This window comes from Lampris incognitus, chromosome 15 (assembly GCF_029633865.1).
Source record: "Lampris incognitus isolate fLamInc1 chromosome 15, fLamInc1.hap2, whole genome shotgun sequence".
Taxonomy (NCBI): Eukaryota; Metazoa; Chordata; class Actinopteri; order Lampriformes; family Lampridae; genus Lampris; species Lampris incognitus.
Genome location: NC_079225.1, coordinates 22,643,676 through 22,667,694, shown reverse-complemented (window position 1 = coordinate 22,667,694; position 24,019 = coordinate 22,643,676). Strand labels below are relative to the sequence as shown.

The 24,019-nt window shown below is 43.0% G+C and overlaps 1 protein-coding gene across 2 annotated transcripts in view; it reads right to left on the bottom strand.

Moving 5' to 3' along the window:
• LOC130124989 (disheveled-associated activator of morphogenesis 1-like) overlaps window positions 1–24,019 on the bottom strand; it is a 69,883-nt gene that overhangs the window by 32,103 nt on the left and 13,761 nt on the right. For both annotated transcript variants that reach the window (XM_056294387.1, XM_056294388.1), the window contains exon 2: window positions 6,414–6,706. In XM_056294387.1, coding sequence (XP_056150362.1) covers window positions 6,414–6,596 — 183 coding nt within the window. In that variant the 5' untranslated portion in view covers window positions 6,597–6,706. The remainder of the gene's footprint in view (window positions 1–6,413; window positions 6,707–24,019) is intronic.

Here is a 24,019-nt window from a genome sequence, read left to right as displayed (position 1 = left end):
AAACAAGGTGAATAAATAAAGTGGGTGATTGCAGAGCCTCTGCAATCTAAGACAGCAACTGAGGTGTCTGCAACAACAACTTCGAAGTTGTACATGTTTGGCATGGTCAGAAAAATATCACAAATTAAGGGAAGGAGTTTTTTTCCTACCTCACTCTCCACATATATATGTTGTTGTCTGCAAGTACTTTTGTCTTGCGAATTTAACTGATCATTCCTCTGCAGCTCAATGCCAGCATTTTCAGTATGCTGAAAATCAAGCATGCGGTCTCCAGTGCTTACCATCCCCAGACCAATGGACAGGTAACTCTTTGGATGTCTGTCCTCTAAGATCTGTTGTTGATAAATCAGTTATGCTTATTCATCAACTTCACAAATACACTGAAAAATGTATAGTAATGTATATAACCAGAACATCAAGCATGCTCTCAGAAACTATGTGAATGACAACCACATGACTGGGACCTCCACCTTCCTGCTGTGGTGTATGGAATTAACACTGCAAAGCAGGTCATGTCTTAACACATCCACTTTTATATATATATATATATATATATATATATATATATATATATATATATATATATATATAATAGTCACAATTTTATTACTTGAAAGAGACATAGTAGTGATCCACTGTTTAATATCCCCACTAAGAATGTAGATTTTAGTTTATTTTTACAATGTTAAAATTGAATCGATGAATTTGTGATTATTAATATTCGGTGTCAAGGGTGGATTTTTTCTTTTAATAGATTAGATTTAGTTATTAATGAGGAGTGTCCTTGTGATCAGAACTCCACCAAGCACAGTCCCTACGTCCTCCTTTTTCGTCGACACCTGCGTCTGCCAGAAGTGATGAATGCCTGTCCCATGGGAGATGATTTTGAAGTTGCTGACCCAGAAGACATCAACACTAAAGTAAGTGAGATGAAACTTCTCAATGAAGCGGTTTGTTATGAAGAGAAGACACCAGACAATTCTATGTTCATTTTCAGTAAGTATTAATTATTGGGTACTTTTATTTTTTTATAGGTTCTTTGCAACATAGAGAGAGCACAGAGCATGCAACACAAGAACTTCGGAGATCGCAAGCACAAGTATATGAGGTTCAGGCTGGTGATGATGTTCTCATGTCACGGGACCCCAAAAAACGACGGACTGGAGACACTAAGAAGTCAGCACCATGGACCATATACTGTTGCCAGCATCACTTCCAAAGGGGTGGCCAACATTATTAAGGGTTCAACTTGCCAGAAGGTCCAAGTGTCAAGACTAAGGACGTACAACAGATTGAAAAGTAAGGGTGTTAGATAAACTGTGTACATAACTCTTTACAATTAAATGCTGGGTCCAAAAATATTGGATTCATGTTTGGAATTCCTGTTATCAGTAATTGTCACATATTTGTGTATCATCAGATGCACCAACAGAGAGGAAGTTTCTCCAACACTCAACACTTAAATGGCAGATGGAGCATCCACAAATGCTTGGTCAGGTGTAACGTGGGAGGAAGACTTGGGCTCTCTTCAGGATGATCTGGTAAGCATTCTTTCCATCCAGTGACACCTTTGCATATTTTGTAGTTTTTCCATTAATTAATCATGTCAAATGCTCTTTACTTGATGCTCTTTAGTTGAAGTATGTGTTGGACAAAAGTCGGCCATCAGGAGAGCTGATTGTGAAGCAAGGCCAAATCTGCTTCACACCAGAAGACTTGGAGCCTGGGTTTTATCCAGTGCATGGAATCTAATTTGAGTGTGTTTAGTGTCTTAGTTTACTGCATAATGAAGAAAATCCCAGATAATGCATGATGTTACACGTGGCAGCTTTAACTGTGTAATCCAACTGCTTTCTGCAATTAATTTCAAATTGGAAATGCTTGCCTCAAGATTGTGGAAGAAGCTGCACGACGACATGTAATTTATACTACTAGAATATTGCTATCTCCTTTTTAATGAACATATTATGATGCATATATGTTTAATTTCTAATGCTCTTGCCATTAAAGAAAATATACTCACATTGTAGACCTCTATGTTGTGCCCACCTGGAAAGACAAAAACGTGGACCCACTGCTTTGTTTGCCAGTAAGTTCTTGTTGTTGCGATCATACACTCATCAACTGAGAAAAAACTATATTAGGAACAGACACAGAAGTATTTCTGTATGCCAGTGTGTATTATTTTGTCCCAATGCTATTAGGAAAACTTGAGCTCGAAGGATCCCATACTGTTAGCAGCTTGGAGCAGGCAGCAGGATGAAGCTGATCACTATCTGCTCTGTGTTGAGTGTCCTTTTATAACCTTTCTTGGTTTTTATTTTTTAATTCAACAGAAGGGGTTAGTGTGTTCTGTTTTCATAGATATTGACAAAATATCCATTGCAGGTTATGTTGGTAGTTGAGAGACAGACACTTTTTTTTTTATCTCCTTGCCCTGATGGTTTTGGAGGTGAGGCCTAGAGAACCATATTTAGGTTCTGAGTCAAGATAATTAATTTACTGGCCTTGTTCTATGGCCAAGCCTGTTCTCTGGCTACAAGTTCAACAGGCAGCCTTGTTCTCGTGCTACAGAACTGATTAGTCAATTACACATATAACTGTGTACATTGTTTTCTCTTGATTGCCAAGACACATTGCAGCCTTCATTGACCCGAGATCCTGGACTGAGAAAAAAGGAAGAGACCTTGAAGTACAACTTAACTGAGTGAATTGTGTAAAGCTATACAAGTAGATATGTATACATATTTAAACAAGCTAGCAGTTGTATTTCAAACTCATTTAATGTAGGATGCACTTTTTCTTTTCCAGTATTTTCCTCAACAGACTACCGGAAATTCCTGCAGTGTCTTCATGCTAATGGTAGGCATGTTTTGAGTCCTCAAAGCTGTTTTATGTAAATGTCATAGTGTGTTAGTTTTCTTTGTATTTCACAGTATGCCCTCTGCATCTGCACCACATCCCCATTAACATTCACAGAGGTAAGCTGTATTTTTCTGATAAGTACACCATCAAACTACTGGTAAATGTGTCCATTTTTTATTTTTCATTTTTGTGTGTGTTTTAGTGGGAAATGCCATTAATTCTCCGGTGGTGGTGCATTCGGCTGATGGAGAGGTTTTGCATAGAAGGGTATGACTGACACTACAGATAAAATTTCAGTATCTTGGCTGTACTGTCGCTGTTGTCCAAGTGATACAATGGTATTATTCAAAGGCAGCACGGACAAAGATTTGCCTGCTGGATAGAGGAAGCATCCCATCTCCTTCAGGGAACCCTTGAGTCTCTCTTCAGGGTGTCAAAAACCAACTCTGCCAAACTGTCGCCCAGCAGGAAAGTTGTGATTAACCAGGTCGAAGAAGACAATGTTGAGGTAAATATTTTTTAGTGGACACATATCATGAAATTGCTTGCATGCTTATGGATAAATAGCATTAGTTTATGTGTCAGAATTGACTCTGTTGTGAGCCTGACAAACAGATCAGGCTTCAGTATAGTCAAGGCCAGACATTTTAGGTGATATAAACATAAGAAAACACACTTTTGAGTGGAGGGGTACTTTCAACTTAAAAAAGAAAGAAAGCTACTTTATTTTGTCATTGTATTCTTACAACAAATTGTATCGTTACAACGAATGTGTTTTTTGCATTTAACCCATCCTATTGTATAGGAGCAGTGGGCAGCTGCAGCACCCAGGGACCAACTCCAGTTCTTCTTTCCATTGCCTTGGTCAGGGGCACAGACAGGCGTATTAACTCTGATAAATGTATTAAGCTGGAAAGGTTATTTGGTCCAACTGGTTGTTTTCTTTCACTGGTCACACAGGCAAGGAGCAACAAAGTGTTTTATACTAGTCAAGTCAATTTTATTTGTATAGCCCAATTTCAAAAATTACAAATTTGCCTCAGGGGGCTTTACAGCAATACAATATCCTGTCTTTAGACCCTTGTATCAGATACGGAAAAACTCCCTAAAAAAAAAAAAAAAAAAAAAAAACCAAATAGAAAAAACCCCCAGCATTTACATGTTTGTATCACAACATGACAATGACTGTATCTCCTTTTCATTTGCTTAGTGAAGAGCAAAAAGAGGCATCAGCTTTACCTACGGCTGGGCAATAGTCTTTCAATGGGATTGCGTCGGGATGAAACTCGGACACTGTCATTTTGCAATACACTATTTTGTCGTCAAAATTTGGTTTTATTATATGTTAATCAACAAACAGTTCAATGTGATGAACATCACATCTTAAATATAGTATTTTAGCATACATATGCAGATGTTGTGATGAATATCATATTGTGTAAAATTCCCTGTTATTATCATAATAATAATATTTTCCATGTCCCCAAGCACTATGATTAACCTACAGAGGTAGGGGAAAAACCTGCCCGTTTGCTGGAATCACAAACCTGAAGGTCTGGTGCAACTGATGACAACATAACAGATGGCTGCAGATTACCCAGCTAACGTGAGAGGGTTTTTTTTTTTTAAATTTTAAGTACATTCATTTCAATTGTTCAGGCATACGGATCTTTTATCGAGAGCAAAGACCCACAACAGGCAGCTTTCTTTTTGTCAACAGAAGCAACTGAAAGCCTGTCGTCACACTTTACTCACTCATTTGTCTTGATAAATTGTGGGAGGGCCTGACATAAAAAACAAGCAATTAGCAGATGGAGGAGGCCAAGACATGACTTCTGAATGAGGCCTATTGATGTGCACAAAAAAACAAAACAAGAAAGGAAAAAAAAGATCACACAACTTGATAACAACCACAGGGAAGAAGAATACGGGGAAGAAGAATACACAGAAGGAAGGAGAAGCGAGGACGGCAAATTAAGAGTGACAATTAAGACGGAGAAAAGAATAGCTGCCTGACCTCATTACCCCAACACAATGCTGAGGGACTGGGAGCATTTCTGTAAACATTCACTTGTTTCATCCGCGAAACGGCCACGACTTCATTTTGCAGCGTCCGTGTGTTTACGAGATGGCACGTGAGCTCAATAAAATACTTGATAACAGAGTTTAAGCCGTGCCAGATAATGACAAACGTATCCTATGCACATTCTACCTCTGAATAGTTCGATGGCCTCATTTTTCCATGTCTGGGGAAGAGTTGTGTTTTGTTTTCGCCCGACATTTTAGATTACAGCTTTAACATGTATAATAACTGCCCTGGGACTGAATCTATCTTGAAACGTGCACGCATTTGCCTTTTCATATTGCGACAACATGCGAGCCCTGCAGCCTCTTAAAACCCCCTCCATTCTGAACTGTTCCAGACACTTACCTCATTTCTAACAAATGGTTTGATAACAATTATAAACAAAGACATGGGATTATTATCTTATAATTGAATTTAAATGAGCGATTCTAACAGTTTTATTGCATGTTTGCTGTTGAATAATCATATACATATTCACATACCTTATCATATATCTTATGTGGACTTGTATATTAGAAAAAAAGGGTGACTGTTGGGGCGATATGGAAAATATCATTATCACAAAAATCCATTCATCATCCAAGCCGCTTATCCCAATTGGGGTCTTGGGATGCCGGAGCCAACCCCAGCAGTCATTGGGCGGCAGGTGGGGAGACACACTGGACAAGTTGCCAGTCCATCACAGCGGCCCACACACACACACACACACACACACACACACAGACACACACACACACACACACACACACATTCATACATTGGAGCAATTTAGTATGGCCGATTCACCTGAACTGCATGTCTTTGGGCTGTGGGAGGAAAGTGGAGCACCCGGAGGAAACCCACGCAGACACGGGGAGAACATGCAAACTCCACACAGAGGATGACCCGGGACGACCCCCAAGGTTGGACTACCCCGGGGCTCGAACCCAGGACCTTCTTGCTGTGAGGCGACCGCGCTAAGCACTGCGCCACCATGCCACCCCCCAAAAAAATATTTACAAAATAAGAAAAATACAACATTTTATAAAATATTCATCACAACCTCAGCTTACATATGCAAAAATACCACGTTTAAGAACCCAGCTGAATTTCATCACAATGAACTGTTTCATAATAGAAAGGTTAATATCAAACCAGATGTAGTTTTCAAATAATACTCTCTCAAATATGTCAGTCCTCATTTTGTGAGAAAATTTAGGTAACAGATTCAGTTCTCATTATCATTAATTTAGACAACAATAATCGTGTATAACAAAATGATAATATCCAAATTTCATCCCAAGACAATGCCACTGAAAGATGATAAATGATAATAATGAATTATTGCCTAGCCCTAGTCTGAAACATGAATTGCACTGCTGATCGGTTCTTTTGCAGGCATACAGAATTACATGCCTATGTGTCCGGAACTTCTCCAAATCTTACCAGCAGCCAAAAATGAAAAATAAAAAATAAAACTTACCACCAGCTCTGCGAACATGTTATCCAGCTCCTCTTGTGCTGGCATGGGCAGTGATGGTTCCATGACCTGCAGAGCAAAGTCCTCCCGGAGCCGGTAGGTGATTTCTGGGTGATCGCTGCCGTTGAAACAGCAGAAGATGAAGGAGAGGCCGCCACGGCCAGCGGCGCGCTTTCGAGGGGCCATGGCTTCCTGATCCGTCTGGTTGATAGGCGTAAGGAGGGTCGGGATAGAGGATCCTCTTGGACCTCTTTACAGCCTCCTCCACCTCAGAGTTTGGCCTCCGTCAGAGAGCACTGTGGATGCCACAAAAGGGACATAGGCTTAAATCCCAAAAGAAATTTCAAATTGCGCACAAGGTGGTTAAGGCAGGAAAAACTATCTCAGCTCTTCACCTCTGTTCAGTCGTTTGAAATTAAAGGGTGACTCATTTTTGTTTGCCATAAAGTTTCAGCGTGTCCGTTTCTTATAAATAATCTAGCCTTTTTTATACTCTTTAAATCCAAACCCCCCTTTTAGATGAGTCAGGACGGCTCGCCGATTTAGTCCCCAAAAATAAAGACCGTTAACATATTTATGACCAGTTAATACAAGATGTGTGCATATGCTATGAGTTCTCCACACCTGTTAGCTATTGCCCCCCCTGGTGAATGATGCATGGTTCTAATTTTTAATTAATGGACACCTATTGTGGTATTCAGTAATGGCAAGCAAAGGGAGCTTTAATTATACGGCTTAGAAAGTAGGGCAGAAAGAGGGGATGGTGTTCAAAATGGAGACTGCAATTTGTCTGGATTAGTGGGTTTGGACCCAAGTCTCTCTCCCCTCATTCACATTCATGCTGAGAGCCATCGGTGTTCCTCTCAAGACGTTATGAGGAACGATTAGAGGTATCTGTTTACAATGGTATTGAGAGCGGGGTTTTTTTTTGTGTGAGTTTTTGCCGAATACACACCGTGTTTGAAGCGCACAAACAAGTCCTCTTTCAAAACTAATCACCACACACCTACCAGGTGCGGAGGCCTCGCCTACACTATGTAAAACCCATAGGTGAGATTTACAGTATTGGACCAATGAGAAAGGGAAGGCCATGCAAAGTATAATGAAACACACACTTGGGGGCGCCCTGGTGGCTCACCTGGTAGAGCATGTACCACATAAGGCTTATCCTTACCACAGCGGCCTGGGTTAAAATCCAGCCTGGGCCCTTGCTGTATGTCATCCCTGTCTCTCTCTACTATAGCTATCAAATAAAGGCAGAAAATGCCAACAAAATAAAACACTGCATCATTTATCCTGATCATCTCCGTCATAATCACCACCAGACTGTATATGTAAAGCGGTATGTATAGGACCTTTAACCCCAGGTATTTCACAAGTGGGCTTCAAGACTTTGCTCTCTTGCTCTGTCGGCAAGTTCGTAGGATTGGCTCACACTCTCTAGCACTGCTATTTCGCCAGCTGCCGTCCGGGAAATGTGTGCATTCCAAGTCCTGTCCTGTTTGACTATGGCACCAACTGCCCCCGCCTAACTATCAAAGCCATGCAGACATCTCAGCTGTCAGAAATGTAAAGCATTACTGAAAAGGGTTGAGCACATTACAGGGTGTTGCTCTGCAAAGAAAAGACCCAACGCCATGTGAATCATCTTCACAATGTCAACATAGAAACGTCGCAGATGTCTTTACATGTATCTAGGAGGGTTTCGGAATCGAATATTTGGTTTTGTGGTTACAGCTATGCGACTATTCAAACATTAACAGTCACTTCCCTTGATAGTGGAGTTAGAAACGTAATGTAGGACACAGCATGCTGGTAAATAACTGATGCAAATCGTACAAGATCTGTATGACCGTGGATCTGAACTTTCAAAACAAAAGAAAAATAAAGAGTTTTGACTGGTGTCCAATTGCTAATACGTTGACACACTTGTGTGCAACCACACACTGCAGACGCTGCAGAGTGGGATGGGATGTCAGGCCCGCTGGCTCTTCTCCAGGGAGACTATCTCTCTACTATCTGATCGAGCTGGGGAAATTAAAGACAGTATCCAGATACCCACAATGTTACTGGCACGGCCCATACACAGTTCTCCAACCATTACCCCAGATGGTCAAAGGTATGCGATGCCCACTATCACACCACTGAGGCTCGACTGACCTGAAGTATTTTCTGTCTGGCATTTCTTGGTGACGGGTAGCCAGCTTTGCGTGCAATTAATCTTTCTGAATTATTTCCTGAACTTGAACCTAAAATGTCAGAGGCTTTGGCCAATGAGCATACCTCACGTTGCATGGACTATATTTTAAATTTGACCTGGTCGGGTCGTGTCCTTCACAGTGGATGGCGTTCATGAGTTATGAGACACTAACAGTCCAGGCCAAGCCAAGCTATGTCAGAACTCAATAAGCAACCTTTTATTTTAAGTCGGTGAACTCAAATACAGTAATGTGGACTCGTCCTCAGCTGATCCTTAAGGCAACAGATTAAAATTAAAGTTGCACCTTAGAGGGCATTTTTGTGTGTTGTACACAAACACTGGCTTATCTCTGCATTGCATCTAATAGGATTTATGAACGTCACATGCAAAAGTCATCTCTCCCCCATTTCGGTCACATTTTTGGTTTATTATCTGTGACTTTTCTCAGCTCACTGGTTTTTCTTTGTGAATGTGAAATAAGAGAAGACTTTTGTAAATTTTTTAACAGTTTCCGAACTTGAAATCGATCATTTTTTTTCTTTTTACAGAACAGTGAAATGGGTCTAGAACAATATATATATATATATATATATATACATATTTCACCCTCTGAACAGCTATTTTTCTTGACTATAAATCAATGCACTTGACTTGCTTCTAGCAGCAAGTGAAAGCTTTTGAAGTTGACTCCCTCTTGACTCTTCCATCAGCCGTTTGAGTTGCACCACCAAATCAACACACAGCACAATAACGAGCCGCTGTCCAGCAACACATTTTGTCAAACAGGCAGCCATGTTTATACTTGATAAATATTTAAGCTGCAGGCATTTAATCAAACTTCAAACAGCCCGTTAGTGGAAAAACGGCGCCCAAGTCTCACGATGCCCGAACATTCTGAATAAATGGAGCAAAATGTCAAACAAAAACGAGTTTCGTGCAAATTCTGCTTATATTTAGAAGTTTTAGTCCACCTCAACAACATGTGCCGCGCCGATGTGTGGACAATGGTAGACTACAGAGAAAAGACTACACAGATGCTATCTGTTTTACAGTACAACCTTTGGGGGAATTAGTTAATAAGCTTATGGTGTGTGTACTACATAAACACGTTGCTTCAAACTGTCCGATGACCACATGTGGGATGAAGTACACAGCAGCAGACCACTCGCTAACACACTGAACAGTGTATTTATTTTGACACATCCTTGACTTTTCCAAACAGACTACCAGAGGCCTCGGACCGAGGCAGCTGTTTGGCTTCACATACACCGTCTATTCTAACATGGAGGGAAGAGGCGTTACAAAGCTCCCATTGACCATATTAGTCCACAAAACTGTGTGCCCATCTTTTCCATTAGCTGAGAGGCAAGTTGTAAACTCTGAGTAAACTCGTGTGCTAGCGTGGGACAGCTCTGGTCCCCGTCCCATCTGACAGACCACAGGTGAAAGGAGAGAGAGCGCTTGGGGCGTTTGCATGTAGACTGTGTCTTTACCAAGCTTTTGTGTCTGTCTGCAGTGACTTCATCAACCTGTGAGACCTTAGCGCAGTCAGGAGATTGTCTGTCGGGGGGGGGGGGGGTCAAGTTTCCCGGCCTAGCAGAGGCCTGTCAGAACAGGAGGACATTCCATTCATAGCCAGGTGGGGCCTGTGACCCCAAACAGCTTCCATACAACAACCCCTTCCACTGCCCCCACCTGTGTCTACGGGTGATCCCAGATTACCTCGTAATACAGGTCATCTCTCCATGCACCAAAACACTACTAGGTGATACGGAAAATAATATCACGATAACCGTGGGAAATTTTACATGGTACTGACCGATATACATCACAATATCTGCTTACATATGCCAAATATTTCAGACCTCATTTTGGGAGAAAGTTTAGGTGAAAAATTCTCATTATTATTATTATTATTATTATTATATTAATTAAAAAAAATTGTGTATCATGATATGACAATAACCAAACTTCATCCCAATACAATATCATTGAAGGACAATAAATGGTAATACTGAATTACTGTCCAACCCCACTGAGGACAGACAGAGATGCATATGATAACTAGCTGGAGCCATTCCATTCCTGTCCAATTAGTGCAAGCCGCCATTCTGTTTGATGGATGGGGTAATGTCCAGGGGCTATCCTTATAGCAGACCTGCTTTTAAGTGTTTCCGCCCTTTGTAAAAAAAAAAAAAAAGTTGAACAATACAGTGAAATTACATTCCATCTTTGCCAAACAAGATGAAGACGCTTTCAAATATTTAAGCCTATAGATAACTCATGTCACTTAATAGTTCAGGCTATGTTGAAATACATCTTGCCTTTTGTATGCTACTGCCCAAAGTACAAGGACAATCATTATATCCCCATTCATTTATACATACAGCTCCGACAATCAAACCCACCCACCCTTACATGAACACTCCTCCCTTTGTCTCCAGGAGTTTTCTATCCTTAGATAGCCTCCTTGTTGTGTTGACCATGTGGTTTGGCTGGTGATCTGGCAGGTTTCCAAACTGTAAAAAGAATCCCAGTGTTTGTAACGTGTGAGCCTGTGCATGGTGCCGAGAACCCCTCTGTTAAACCTGCAGGCCTGTCAGGTCTGCTGGAGAAAAGACAGAAACCGAAGGGCAGCATCCTTAACTAAACAGAGATAGGCACACGTTTTCGAAACATGTGCAAGACAATGAGGAACAGAGAACAACAACTCAAAAGACGAGCTGACACTTTCCCATCTTGGTGGTCTGTTTCAAGCTGTTCAAAGACTTTACCAACCTTCCCCTTTTTTTGCTACAATTTTCGCTCAGTATTTTCATCTCCGTCTCCAACGTAAGGCTCAGCAATAATTCAATAGTATTAATTGTCTTCTTTTAATGGAATTGTATCGGGATGAAAATCGCATAATGTTATATCGTCACAAAATGTTGTTGTCTGTGGTTTGGGTATATACTTATTACATTGCCAAGTACGTCAATGTGATGAACTTCAGATGGATTCTTAAATAAATGTATTTTTGCATATGTGAAGCGGTTATTGTGATATCCATATTGTTTAACATTCCCTACTGACAGGGTCCGCGGTGGTGTAGCGGTCTAAGCATCGGCTTTGTGTCGATGCAGTTGCCCACTGGGGACGGGGTCCGCGCCCCGGTCTCGTCAGATCCGACTACGGCCGGACTCGATGAAGCAGCAATAATTGGCAACGCTGTATTCAGGAGGGGTGGTGGAGTCGGCGTGTGTTCGTCACATGAATGCGTCTCTGGCTGTGTTGGAAAAAGCAGTGGTTCAGCCTGGATTCGCCTCATCACGAAAGTGGCGAGGTCCGGCCGGAGAGATGCAGTTGGCGAACGCATGCAGTTACGAGATTGGGTGTTTGAACTAGAATAGGGACTACTTGGCCACTAAATTGGGAGAAAAGGGGAAAAATCAGAAATATATATATATATATATATATATATATAAAAAGTTCCCTGTGATTATCATGATGTTCTCCATATCGGCCAGCACCACTTCAACATGCTCCTCTGTCTATGCTTGGCTCAGGATGGCATGTTAGAGACGGAGAACTGGCGTTGTATGTTGCCAACAGTGGAGTCAGGATGACCTCAAGGCTGTTGGTGCAAAACATAATGGCAACCATGCCATCTCATGCAAGTACCCCTAAGCAAAACACCTGAACTTAAGTGCTCAAAAATTACCAGCTCAGTGGTCTTATGGTTGGTTTCTATCCGGAGAGTGAGTGGCTGAGACGCTGAGATTTGCCCTATTCGTCAACTAGGAACTGAAAGATTGGTTGGAAGTAGGGCGCTCCGAGGTCTTCAACTCAACTCATACTGAAATAAAACACACAAAACCCCCCCCCCCAAAACCAAAGGCAAACCCTGCCTCAAACAGAGTTCATAACATATTACTAATAACTATAACTGGTTTATAGGAAAGGCACAGGTCTGTGCCAGACTGGCTGGGTGAGTATTTTAAAGTGACCCAAAAATGCAGTTTCTACCTCCAAGTACACCATGTTAATCTTTTTTTCTTTTTCTCCCCTATTGTACTTGGCAAATTACTCCACTCTTCCGAGCCGCCCCGGTCGCTGCTCCACAACCTCTGCCGATCCGGAGAGGCTGCAGACTACCACATGCCTCCTCCGATACATGTGGAGTCACCAGCCGCTTCTTCTCACCTGACAGTGAGGAGTTTTGCCAGGGGGACGTAGCGCGTGGGAGGATCACACTTTCCCCCCAGCCCCAAACAGGCGCCGCGACTGACCAGAGGAGGCACTAGTGCAGCGACCAGGACACATACCCACACCCAGCTTCCCAGCCGCAGACACGGCCAATTGTGTCTGTAGGGATGGATGCCCGACCAAGCTGGAGGTAACATGGGGATTCAAACCGGCGATCCCCATGTTGGTAGGCAACAGAATAGACTGCTAAACTACCCGGTCGCCCCCTACCATGTTAATCTGATGGTGTGAAATAATAATCGAATCAGAATAACTGGTGAGTTGTCGCTGTCGTCATCAGGTAGCTTTATGTGTAATAGGTAATTGTTAACAGGTCATCACCCAAAAGCTGATTTTAATACAGGAACACATGGCTGGCTTGGAGCAGGAATCCAACCTTGGAGAAAACACACCGTGGACAGTGTTGTATTAAAAACAGATGTGTGAAATACCTGCTTCTGCACCAGATGGCATCCCAAGGCAGCTTCGGGCAATGAAATGAATCTAAGTCTGTGGAATCTAGATAAACAAAAAGCCAGGTCCACTGGCATCACAGCTCTTCATTATAGCACAACACAGCTGAAGAGCTCTTCCAATTATGTATTTGAACAAAGCAGGACTAAAGCAAAATGACAATCTAGAAAACCTTGACTGTTGGTCAATAGTAATGTGGGTGGTGTGTATATATAGTCATCTCACAAATTTTCATCTTGTCTGGCCGTGGGAAGTAAATGAAAATGTTCATTGTGTCGTTCTCATTTTAATAATGCATTTTGTCAAAAAATTAAGGGTACATAACCAACTGGTTATAGATGGTTATGGTGTCTGCATTTTCTAACAGTATAGCTAGAGCTGTGTCACAGGGCTACCATGGAGGCATTTGGTGGAGGAGTTTAATCTTCTTTTCTGATTTAGGATTTAGACCTGGATCAGACTTTAGATTTGATGATCATGCCACCGTATTAAATTCTATGAGTCATATTTGTAGAGTAGGCCAACGCCGGCAGGTCCGTTTTGCACTGTTCAGCTACAATGCATGCAGTGGCTGTTAATTATGTCATCATGCTTATTTCCCCATATTGGCTTAGGAGAAGGGTTAAGATTGACAGCTCTGTGTCACTCCGAACTGCTACCGTTTTCCATTGTTTGGGCATGGTGACATACCATACCACCTCAGCGGCTTAGGAGAGTGTCCGTCAGACCCAGTCCAGTGCAAGCCTGCACACCGTTGAGCAAGGATGGGAATCAACCAAGAGTGCATTACTGGAGCGCCTCCGATATAATCATCTGTTTTAGCTGAATTATAGATGGTGCCATCTCTGCTGTGCAACAACAATTTAATCCAAGCATCAGTTTAAATGAGGCAGTTCTGACTCATAACTGTTATCAACTGCATTTGGTAATCTGCTCTGAAATAACTGCACAGTCCCAAAGAAAGGACACTGGGAGCTGCAAAGAGAGAATGGGGACTTTTGTCTGTTATGTCAGGCTGGGCCCTACAGCTACTCTGTTGAAAAATCAATGGGAAAGTGAATTTTTGGCACACAAAAAGCTTGTTTAACCTTGGTAAATCATATAATTGTACCCTCGGAGCTGCATTATAGGTTCTCAGTTAGAAAATGTAAAAGAAAATCAACGATCAAGTCTGAGGATACGACCTTTGTAGTATATTGACCAATTGATTCTCAGTCGAGTATGTCATCGGCGATCAATTATGATGCCAATATCTGGTTATAGGGAGCACTCATGAATGTCCAGTAAAAGCATCTGAAATATCCACGAGTACAGGGATAAACCCGTGTTGATTTTGAAAATGTATTAGTGTTTATTTAATCATGTGGTCCCATTCTGTTTTGAGTTGCCTTGGCTTAGCGAGAGCACAACAGGCACAGCGATGCTTAGCTGTTACACTTATAAAGCTAGCGATCACACATGGTGTTCGCTCTTAAAATGACTTCATTCCACCATTAGCTGATGTAGTTATTCCACTATGAGTAAACACAAACAAACTTGAACACACGGGAGATGACTGCGCCTTGACTGAAATGTGGACTGTCATGTTAAGAGGAGACTGAAATTAACGAGGGCCTGCTGCAGGTCAGTCAGGCCAACGACAGCTATCGCTGCTCATTTTTTCTTACTTTTATTTTTTCGCGTCTGTTTTTCTTTGTAAAGCACTTTGTAACATTTAGAAAAGTGCTATGTAAATAAAATTATTATTATTACTGCTGTCCCCAGTTTGAAAGTGGCCGGCCCCACTAAACACTCTGATTTGTGTGTGCAGCTGAAGTATACATGTCAAGATATGACAAAGGTATTGCCCCTGAAGCATTAATGTCACATGGCAGAGGGCCCCGGGTCCTCAGGGGAGAAGCACCGAGGACCCCTCTCAGATTACAGGATTACCGGACACAGACAGACAGAGAGTGCAGAGGGAAGGGAATAACAAAAGACACACACACACACACACACACACACACACACACACACACACACACACACACACACACACACACACACACACACACACACACACACACACACACACGTGTCCACCACCACGTTCAGCTTTTACAGGATTTTGTTCTTTAGTGACGATGTCTTGTTTTCTTTACACAAAACTTGGATGTCAGCTCTGACAACTCGCACAGCATAGTATAGTGCCAGTCCCACGATGCATTTCCTTTTATGAGGGGAAAAGATGCAAATATACATGATGTATTAATTTTAGGACGTGCCACTGTGACAGGAACCCTTACGCCTTTGGCTTTCCAGTGGATATTTACTTACCTCATCATCGAAGCAATAAATTCTGCACACACGAAATTCAATTGTACATAGAATGATTGTGACTGCTGAGATCTGTTGTGTTCGCCGTGTTTTGTCCAAACATAATTGGGGAAAAATCTCAGCACTAAATTTGATCATGGTTACTGGAAGATTTTATTTAAACTAACTCTATTAATTGTTACATAAGGTTTTCCTCTGGTTCAGCGAGCACATGGCCCTGACATGTCTCAGTTAAGTCTTTATCAACAATGTTCTCTCTGCTACTGTGGAAACTGAGACTGGCCTTTGACCAACCCCTGCATAACCATCCACACCCATTTCAAGCATGTTTCTGGCACAGGTTTAACAGTGTAAAGTAACAGTTATTGTGGATGTGGGCCTGATAATTCAATCATGAGTCAAGACTTTTTAGTTGAGCGGTTGATTTGTCTTTGAGGCATATAAAACCTTTAGACTGACTGTTTAATGATGTTTTGCAAGAAACTAGATGAAAGCTAATTGCCTCGTTTTGCAATGATGCATGACACTAAGTGGCTTAATTTCATTAATTCCTCATACCACTTCTAACAACTCCTGTATGCGTTTCCATTTTTGCAAGTCTACGCATAATTCCGTTTTATCAGCATTTGGTGTTCAAAAGCATCAAGCTGTGCGAGTAGCCAGTTTGCATGCTCGAGTCAGTCGGAATCCATTTTACATTTTCACGGTGGCCCAGTGGTTAGCACTGTCGCCTCACAGCGAGAAGGTCCTGGGTTTGAACCCCAGGGTTGTCCGACCTTGGGGGGGGGGTCATCCCAGGTCATCCTCTGTGTGGAGTTTGCATGTTCTCCCCGTGTCTGTGGTGGGTTTTCTCCAGGTGATCTGGTTTCCCCCACCATCGAAAAAGACATGCACGTTAGGGTTTATACTGCATGGTAGGGTCTGTGCCCTTGACCCGAGGCATGGCAAGATAAACTGGAGTTGGTCCCTGGGTGCTGCACGCCGGCTGCCCGCTGCTCCCAGCTAGGATGGGTTAAATGCAGAGCATAATTTTTCTACGGGGATCATTAAAGTATATAAAAAAATGTTTTAAATGACCTTTTCTCTTTAATGTGTAACTTTACCATCTAAACGAGTTATGTGTTATGTGAGCACCATCATCACTGCAAACCTAGAGAAGAATGCATCTCTGTATGATGTTAACATCCTTTCCAATTCATTCTCTGCAGCAGTCCTTGGAATAAATGACAGATAAGAGGGAAGAACTCGGCTGTTCCTCTCTTTGATATGGGAGACCATAATGGATTTCTCACAGAACCAGAGTGGCAGTGGGGCCACGCTGGTCATTAACGTTTCAAACTGAGAGGTAGGGCCCATGTCCCTTTAAACCAGCCGAAGGAACGAAGGAAGGCGAAAACGTAAATTTAGGATTCGGGAGTGCTAGGCTGAGATGTAGGGAGGAAAAAGATGAAAAAAGCAGGTTAAAAGGCTGTTGCTCTTTCCGAAAGCAAGGTTGTCAAACTTGTTCTGCAGACGGACTCTCCAACCCCCCATTCTCAACATGTTAGCATTCCTCCTTAGGTCACCCTTCAAATGGAGGTTAGGCTCGGGGCAACGAAGAAAACCATTTAACATGTGACAATTTCCTCACTAACGTTTTAGCCCAGTAACTACGGGCTCGGTTTATTGGCCCAACTCCAAAAAGTATCAGTTTGGGTTTTCAAAAGTTTGACCTTCACACGCCTCACCTTAAATGTGAAATTCAAACAAACGAGCCACAGATGCTGAAATCTCCAAGAGTTTTACCTGTTTCAGCAAAGCACATGTTTTGGTCCTGAATACTTCACTGAAGGTCTGAACAGCATGGCTGAAGCCATATTACATTACTTTTGCAATTCATATTTGTACCCACTGAGTTTTCGGCCCCCTGCATGTACGCGTCCTAACAAGTATAAAGCAATTACCTGTCAAGAGAAACCAGTGGGTGCTCGGTTATCGGCTGCTGTAAGTCAAGAGTTGGAATACACGGCCATGCAAATACCTTATTAATAATGGGAGTACTCGGTACAGCTTCTCACCAGAGTAAGATCTTTCGAGCCCTGTCAACAATACAGCATTACATTATTTTCTCCTCCTTGCAATCAGAATGAGGTTCTGTGGAGGAATGTATGCATGCAACCAACGCTGAGCTTGCTTTGGTATGGCTATAGGCAGCCTTACCTAGTCCAGCGAGTGTCATCGAAACCATACCTGTATTTCTATCATAGAGAACAGCAATCATTTTAGGGACTTTACTTAAACATATTTCCATATATAGAGCACACAAAAATGAACAAAACAGGAAAAAGAAATGAAAAAAGGCGCAGCATGGGGACAAAGAAAACCAAAGCACAGGACTTCGCTGAGTTCAGTGACCGGCTTTGGACTTTGAACGGTTGATGTTTGAGAAAACGCTGTGAATTAGCGATTTTTTTCACCTCCTTCTTTGAGGCCGACGGGACTGCAACGCCAGCCAGGCCTGCTTCCATATGAAACACAAATACACCTCCGCTTGTACGCGAGCCATCAGAATAACACGGCCAAAGTTTGAACTGAATCTACCGCTGATGGGCGTGGAGCAGTGTGGAGCACGGTGGCCAATATTTTCTAAGACAACCCGCAGTTCGTTCATCAGAATCCCTGCCTCTCTGCCTCTGTTGCTATGGAAACCGGAGGGGTGGGTGACCGGTGAAAGCAGGGTGGGTGATGGGTGATTAAATGTAAGCCCTTTCTCCCCGCACATTACCCTCCTTTTTTTAATCTGCTCTGGTTGTTTATGGGGAGAAAATGGGATTTTCCATCTACTTTAGAGACAAAAACAAATAACGGAGAAAAAACACACACACATTAAGGATGGGGGGGGGGGTGTCTAGCTTGCTATCGCACAGCGGTGGTCCAGCCACGACATGGTGCAATCACGCTGGATTTAAAAAGAGCTGGTGTCCCTCTATCAAGCTATCAGTATATGGTGTTTGGAAAAAACATGCTGGAGAAATGGCTTGCCAAAAGAGCAGGGGGGGGGGAAAGAGCGAGAGAGAGAGAGCGAGAGAGAGAGAGCAGAACTTGTCAGCAACAGTCATGAGACGTGACAGGAAATGAGCGAGGAGGAACAGCAGACCCTTCTCCATTCAAGGTGACTTTCCGTTTCACTGACCTGATTATCTGCCCTTATCCACAATGAAAAGTATGCCATTCAATCTCTCGCACTCTCTCTCTCTCGCGCGCACATACATACATACATACACACACACACACACACACACACACACACACACACACACACACACACACTTGACACTGCTAATGGACTGCATATAACCACAGAGAGAAGTTGGTGGGAGGTAACAGCCTCCGTATGTGTGTGCATGTTTGTGTGTGCTTGCGTGAGACCCGTGAGTGCATGCAAGCATGTGTATGTGTGTGTGTGTACATGCATGTCCATGAGCGTGCGCATATTTCTGCTGCCACCTCATTTTAACTAAAGAGCAGCCTTGTCATTATTGGGCATTCCCCGCATGCACAGGACAACTCTCTCACCATGAAATCTGCCCGGGGCTCAGTCGAAACACCAGCCTCCCCTCCCACGTTCCTACGGCAACAATGTTTCTCAGACCCACACCTCCTAATTAGACAGCCATGACACCATCACCTACGTCTTGGTGAGAGGAATCCAGCTCGTATCGCGTTGAGTGATAAAGCCGGTAAACAGCCCACCTCCATCCCACACAGGCACACACACACACACACACAGCGAGAAAGGGAGCGAGAGAAAGATAACCTCGGCTTCTTCAGACGGTCACATGCAGTCCACGCAGACATTCCAGTCAGTAGATAACAGGCCACGGCTCCTAAACTGGGGAATGGTCTCGTTCACTCATTCGATTACAGGACAGAATGGATTTGATTCATTCGGCTTGCTTACCCTGTCCAGAAATGAATCAGCCTGCGTGCTGGTGTGAGCATCCCCCCCTTTTTTTCTCTTCTCTTTTTAAATCTTCAACTCACTGCAGTGTCCGGCTTTGTGCGCTGACGGCAGAAAGTGCACTGCATGTGCACGGCCAACGGCGGAGCATTTCCTGCGCAAGGTGTAATATTCCACTCACATGCAAGGATCCGCTCTGAGCTGGACCCGCTAACAAGCACCTTTTGCTGCTCAAAATCCCTAAAGGTTGTCAAAATCCTGGTGCAGAGAGAAGTCCCAACAGGCGCTCCGCTTAGGAGAGGTCTATCGGCTCCCTCTGAGATGAGATGATTTCAGCAGGCAACAACGTGAGCTGATGTTTGAGCGCTTCTATCCTGTCACGCCAGCGTAGCCTCTCCCTCGCATCCACTCCCTCCCCAGCCTCTTTCTCCCTCTTCTGTCTCCCCACAATGCTGTGGGGGGGGCAGAGGGGGGATAGGCACAGATGTTACTGGCGTCAGACCACACCCCTTTTCAACACTCCCAGTCCTAATAGGATGCAGCCGAGCCTTGGCCACCGCCTCAACCCCACCCCACCCCACCCTCCCCCAACCAACCACCCGGCTCCAGCTCTGGGTGCCGTGCACAGGGTTTGTTTGCAAAGGTTTGTTTGGAGGAGAGTGAAGTAATACCAAGTGAAGGTGTAAACCTGTGTTGGGTGTGTGTCTATATATATATATATGAGAGAGAGAGAGAGAGAGAGAGAGAGAGAGAGAGAGAGAGAGAGAGAGAGAGAGAGAGAGAGAGAGAGAGAGAAGTGCCACAGTGGGACTGAGTAAATAAGCAAGTAGTTGTGATGCTGAAATCATAAATTAGAAGGATAGCACACAGAACATCTTGGCTCAGTCCTATACAATCGAGCTCCATTGCACAATGACACACAACTTGTTGGGTGTTGTAACACAAAGATGTTATGTTGTGACTCTCTCCCACTGGTGAAAACAGGCAGAAATGCAGAGCATTTCACTCTAAATAATCCCATCCACTCAGAATGATTGAGGTTTACAAGTGGATGTGATCACTCCTGCATCATAGCACAAACATTTATTTCCACATTCTTCCATCTACACAAATGACTACAAAGCATTACAATAAGTGTGTTTTAGCTGAACAAACAACAGATGGGAAAGAAAAGCGACAGTTAACGCAACACTTCACCACAACCTTAGCATAAAAATGCACAGATGTCAGCAATTTGGTCTTCTATGTCGAGGCCAATCAAATTTCTATCACGTATGACACAAAAGCACATGATGTAAAGACAGTCATCATTCATTTCTTTAACCTGTATTTCAAGACTTAACATGAGCTACAATGACCAATAATTCAATAATGTTACTCTGAACTATTTCAGTCATTGCAGTCAGTCCCCATTTCGTATGGGTTTTCCAAGTATTGGGACTGATTAACTATAAGTAGATTAGTGAAATCATGTTATGTTATAGTCTGTTCAGAAAACTCTTTATACAATATCTGCTTCAACTTTGTGACCCATCATCAGACTCCCAAAGGATCCCATTCCTTGGCAGTATTTGTTGGCAAACTTAAATTCAAGATGACTTCTAGCACAAAGGGGGCTGATTTTGACTCAGTATCCATTTGGTTTTGGACAATACTGTGTCAGGTACAAGTCTGATGAAAAAATTAACTTTCCATAGAGACATCTTTCAGGGTACCTATGGAAAAAGCATCTATATTATGTAGCAAGTGCAAATCAACGAGTCGTTCATGAACCCTCCATTGATTTAAAGACAAAAAATGACTGTCTGTAGATTAATACTGTGTGTCAAATTAACAATTAAAGAATATACAAATATATATAAAAAAGGAAAATATGTATTGCTCCCAACACACTTCAGGATTTCACAGTACAGTGAATTGTGGTCATGTTTTCTGAGCTGTTCAGGAACCTGTTCTCTGGATAACTGTTTCTCCATAACTGTAAATCATGTTATCTAGAAAACCAGGCTCATATGACGTCAACATTTATACGGCCATGCTGGATTTCGGACTGATTTTCAGGTGCGAACACACAAGCTGTTGTTCAGACACATCCGTATCCTCATATGAGTCAGTCCCTGAGAAATGAGTCACCTAAAGCCCCAATGCAGTCTGTGTATCAAGCGAGCAAGAAATAAGAAGTGATTAACTGAATACAACTTTACAAGTTATGGAAGCGGGCTATTCCAACGACGGTATCCTGCAGCTATTTTACAGATAACACCAAAAATGCTGACTTGTTAGTCTCCTTCCTCTGGCTCCAAAGCAGCCATTTTTGGATTCCAGATATAACAAACCCTACCATGAACCCCTGAGCTTTCCCTGCTTATCTTAAATCTTCCTTTTTCTTCAGGTTTGATGTTACGCCGTTGTTCAATCAGATGAATGCAGTTTTACGTAACACGGTTTATTCCTTGCAAAGCTCGATGTAGCAGCCATGGCTAATGAGCGGAGCCAGTGCAGCCATGAATGGAGAACAGTGGAAGTCCTGTAGACCTGGGTAGCTGCTTCTGTAAAGAATGTCATGCAGCTGGAATAACAGACAGGTCCTGTTCCCATCAACAGCTCCTCTCTCCGGGCTTCTGTGCTGCTGAGAAGGACGGCTCGCCTCAGGAACAAACGCTACGATAAAGGTCGACGTCTCAGCGACCAGTAGGGCAACAGGTTTGTGCAGCAGCACGGGTTTTTGGGGAGGCACTGAAAATGGATGCAGTTCTGGGGACAGTGAAAAACTGGGAAGATAGCGTTTCTATGATAGGCTGGAGTTTTTTTGGTTTTTTTTTTAGACCCCCCCCCCTTTCTCCTAATTGTACTTGGCCAATTACCCTATTTTCCAAGCTGTCACAGTCGCTGCTCCACCCCCTCTGCCGACCCAGGGAGGGCTGCAGACTACCACGTCTCCTCTGATACATGCGGAGTCGCCAGCTGCTTCTTTTCACCTGACAGTGAGGAGTTTCACCAGGGGGACGTAGTGCATGGGAGGCTCATGCTACCCCCCCCCCCCCAAACAGGCGCCCCGACGGACCAGAGGAGGCGGTAGTGCAGCGACCAGGACACATCCCCACATCCGGCTTCCCACCCGCATACATGGCCAATTGTGTCTGTAGGGACACCCGACCAAGCCAGCGGTAACACGGGGATTCGAACCGGAGATCCCCATGTTGGTAGACAACGGAATAGACCGCTATGCTACCCGGACGCCCTAGGCTGGAGTTTTGGGAGGATCAAGGCCTGACATTAAACTGTAACGTACATTGCAGAACCTTTTAACCAAGAATTCATCTCATGCCAAACTCACAGAATATGCTAAAAAAAAAAACTCACTGAACTTTGAATGAATCATGATGGAAATTCAAAGAGTAAATTGAAATTGCTGACAACATGATCCCTTTGGTTCGGATGTTGACCTGAACACTTGATGCTCCAAAGCTTATAGTCTCTGAGGCGGCTACTGCTTTACCGATAACACTAAGGCCGCACATCTGAACTTTAACACAAGTGAGAGGAAATTCACTATCTTCTGGCAGCATTTGCTGGTTGGTGCCTGACTTACTGATCTGATTTTAAATGCAGAGCAGATTGGCAACACAGTACTCAAAAATGACAAAGGCAGGGCTTCCTTCATTATCCCTCCCAAGTCATGGTAACTTGAAAACATACAAGCCATGTCTCTAAGTCATGGCACTATCTTTTCATGACACATAAATGTCATCAGCACTCCATCTTTAAGATCTGCTCTTCCACTTAACACTTTCTAAAGGTCTACTTTTCAATAAACTAGTGGGCAGACCCAGCACCAAATATGAAGTTATAAATCTTTTGGGTATTGCAGCCTCTGTTTTGTTTCTGCATCGGGCTTTCGAGTGATCAGATTTGATGTTTAATACGTAGCCACGTTGAAAATCAGAGAAGACATTGGGTCTATTTCAGTTTGTAAAAGTACTTTCTGCTGCAGGGAGACTGTAACCCATATACAGCGGTGAGTCTCTACCACTGTGTTTCACTCTTTGGTGAACTTTTCTGTTAATTATTAAGCATTCATGGACAACCAAAACTCAACTTTACCCATTTCTGCTGTGGCGACTCTGCACTGAGGCAAGGATTCATTTGTCCACATCACATCCAAACAACTATATACTTTAATTCCTTGCTTACTTAAACCCCCCCATGGAATGCTATTGGTTTTAGCCTAGTAAGCTGAAAACATCTCCATTGTACTCAAACAGGCTACAACTGGTCTAATAATTCAGTGAATACATAACACTGGGCAAGCTGAATACCACATGGTAGAAACAATTAATCTACCCCTGCCAAGGAAGCCCACTGCATCGGCTTAGCTGCCATTTACTTCACCTCGGACCCCCAGACTGCTTCTTGAAATTAAAGTCATGCTTCAAGATTCAAGATTCTTTATTT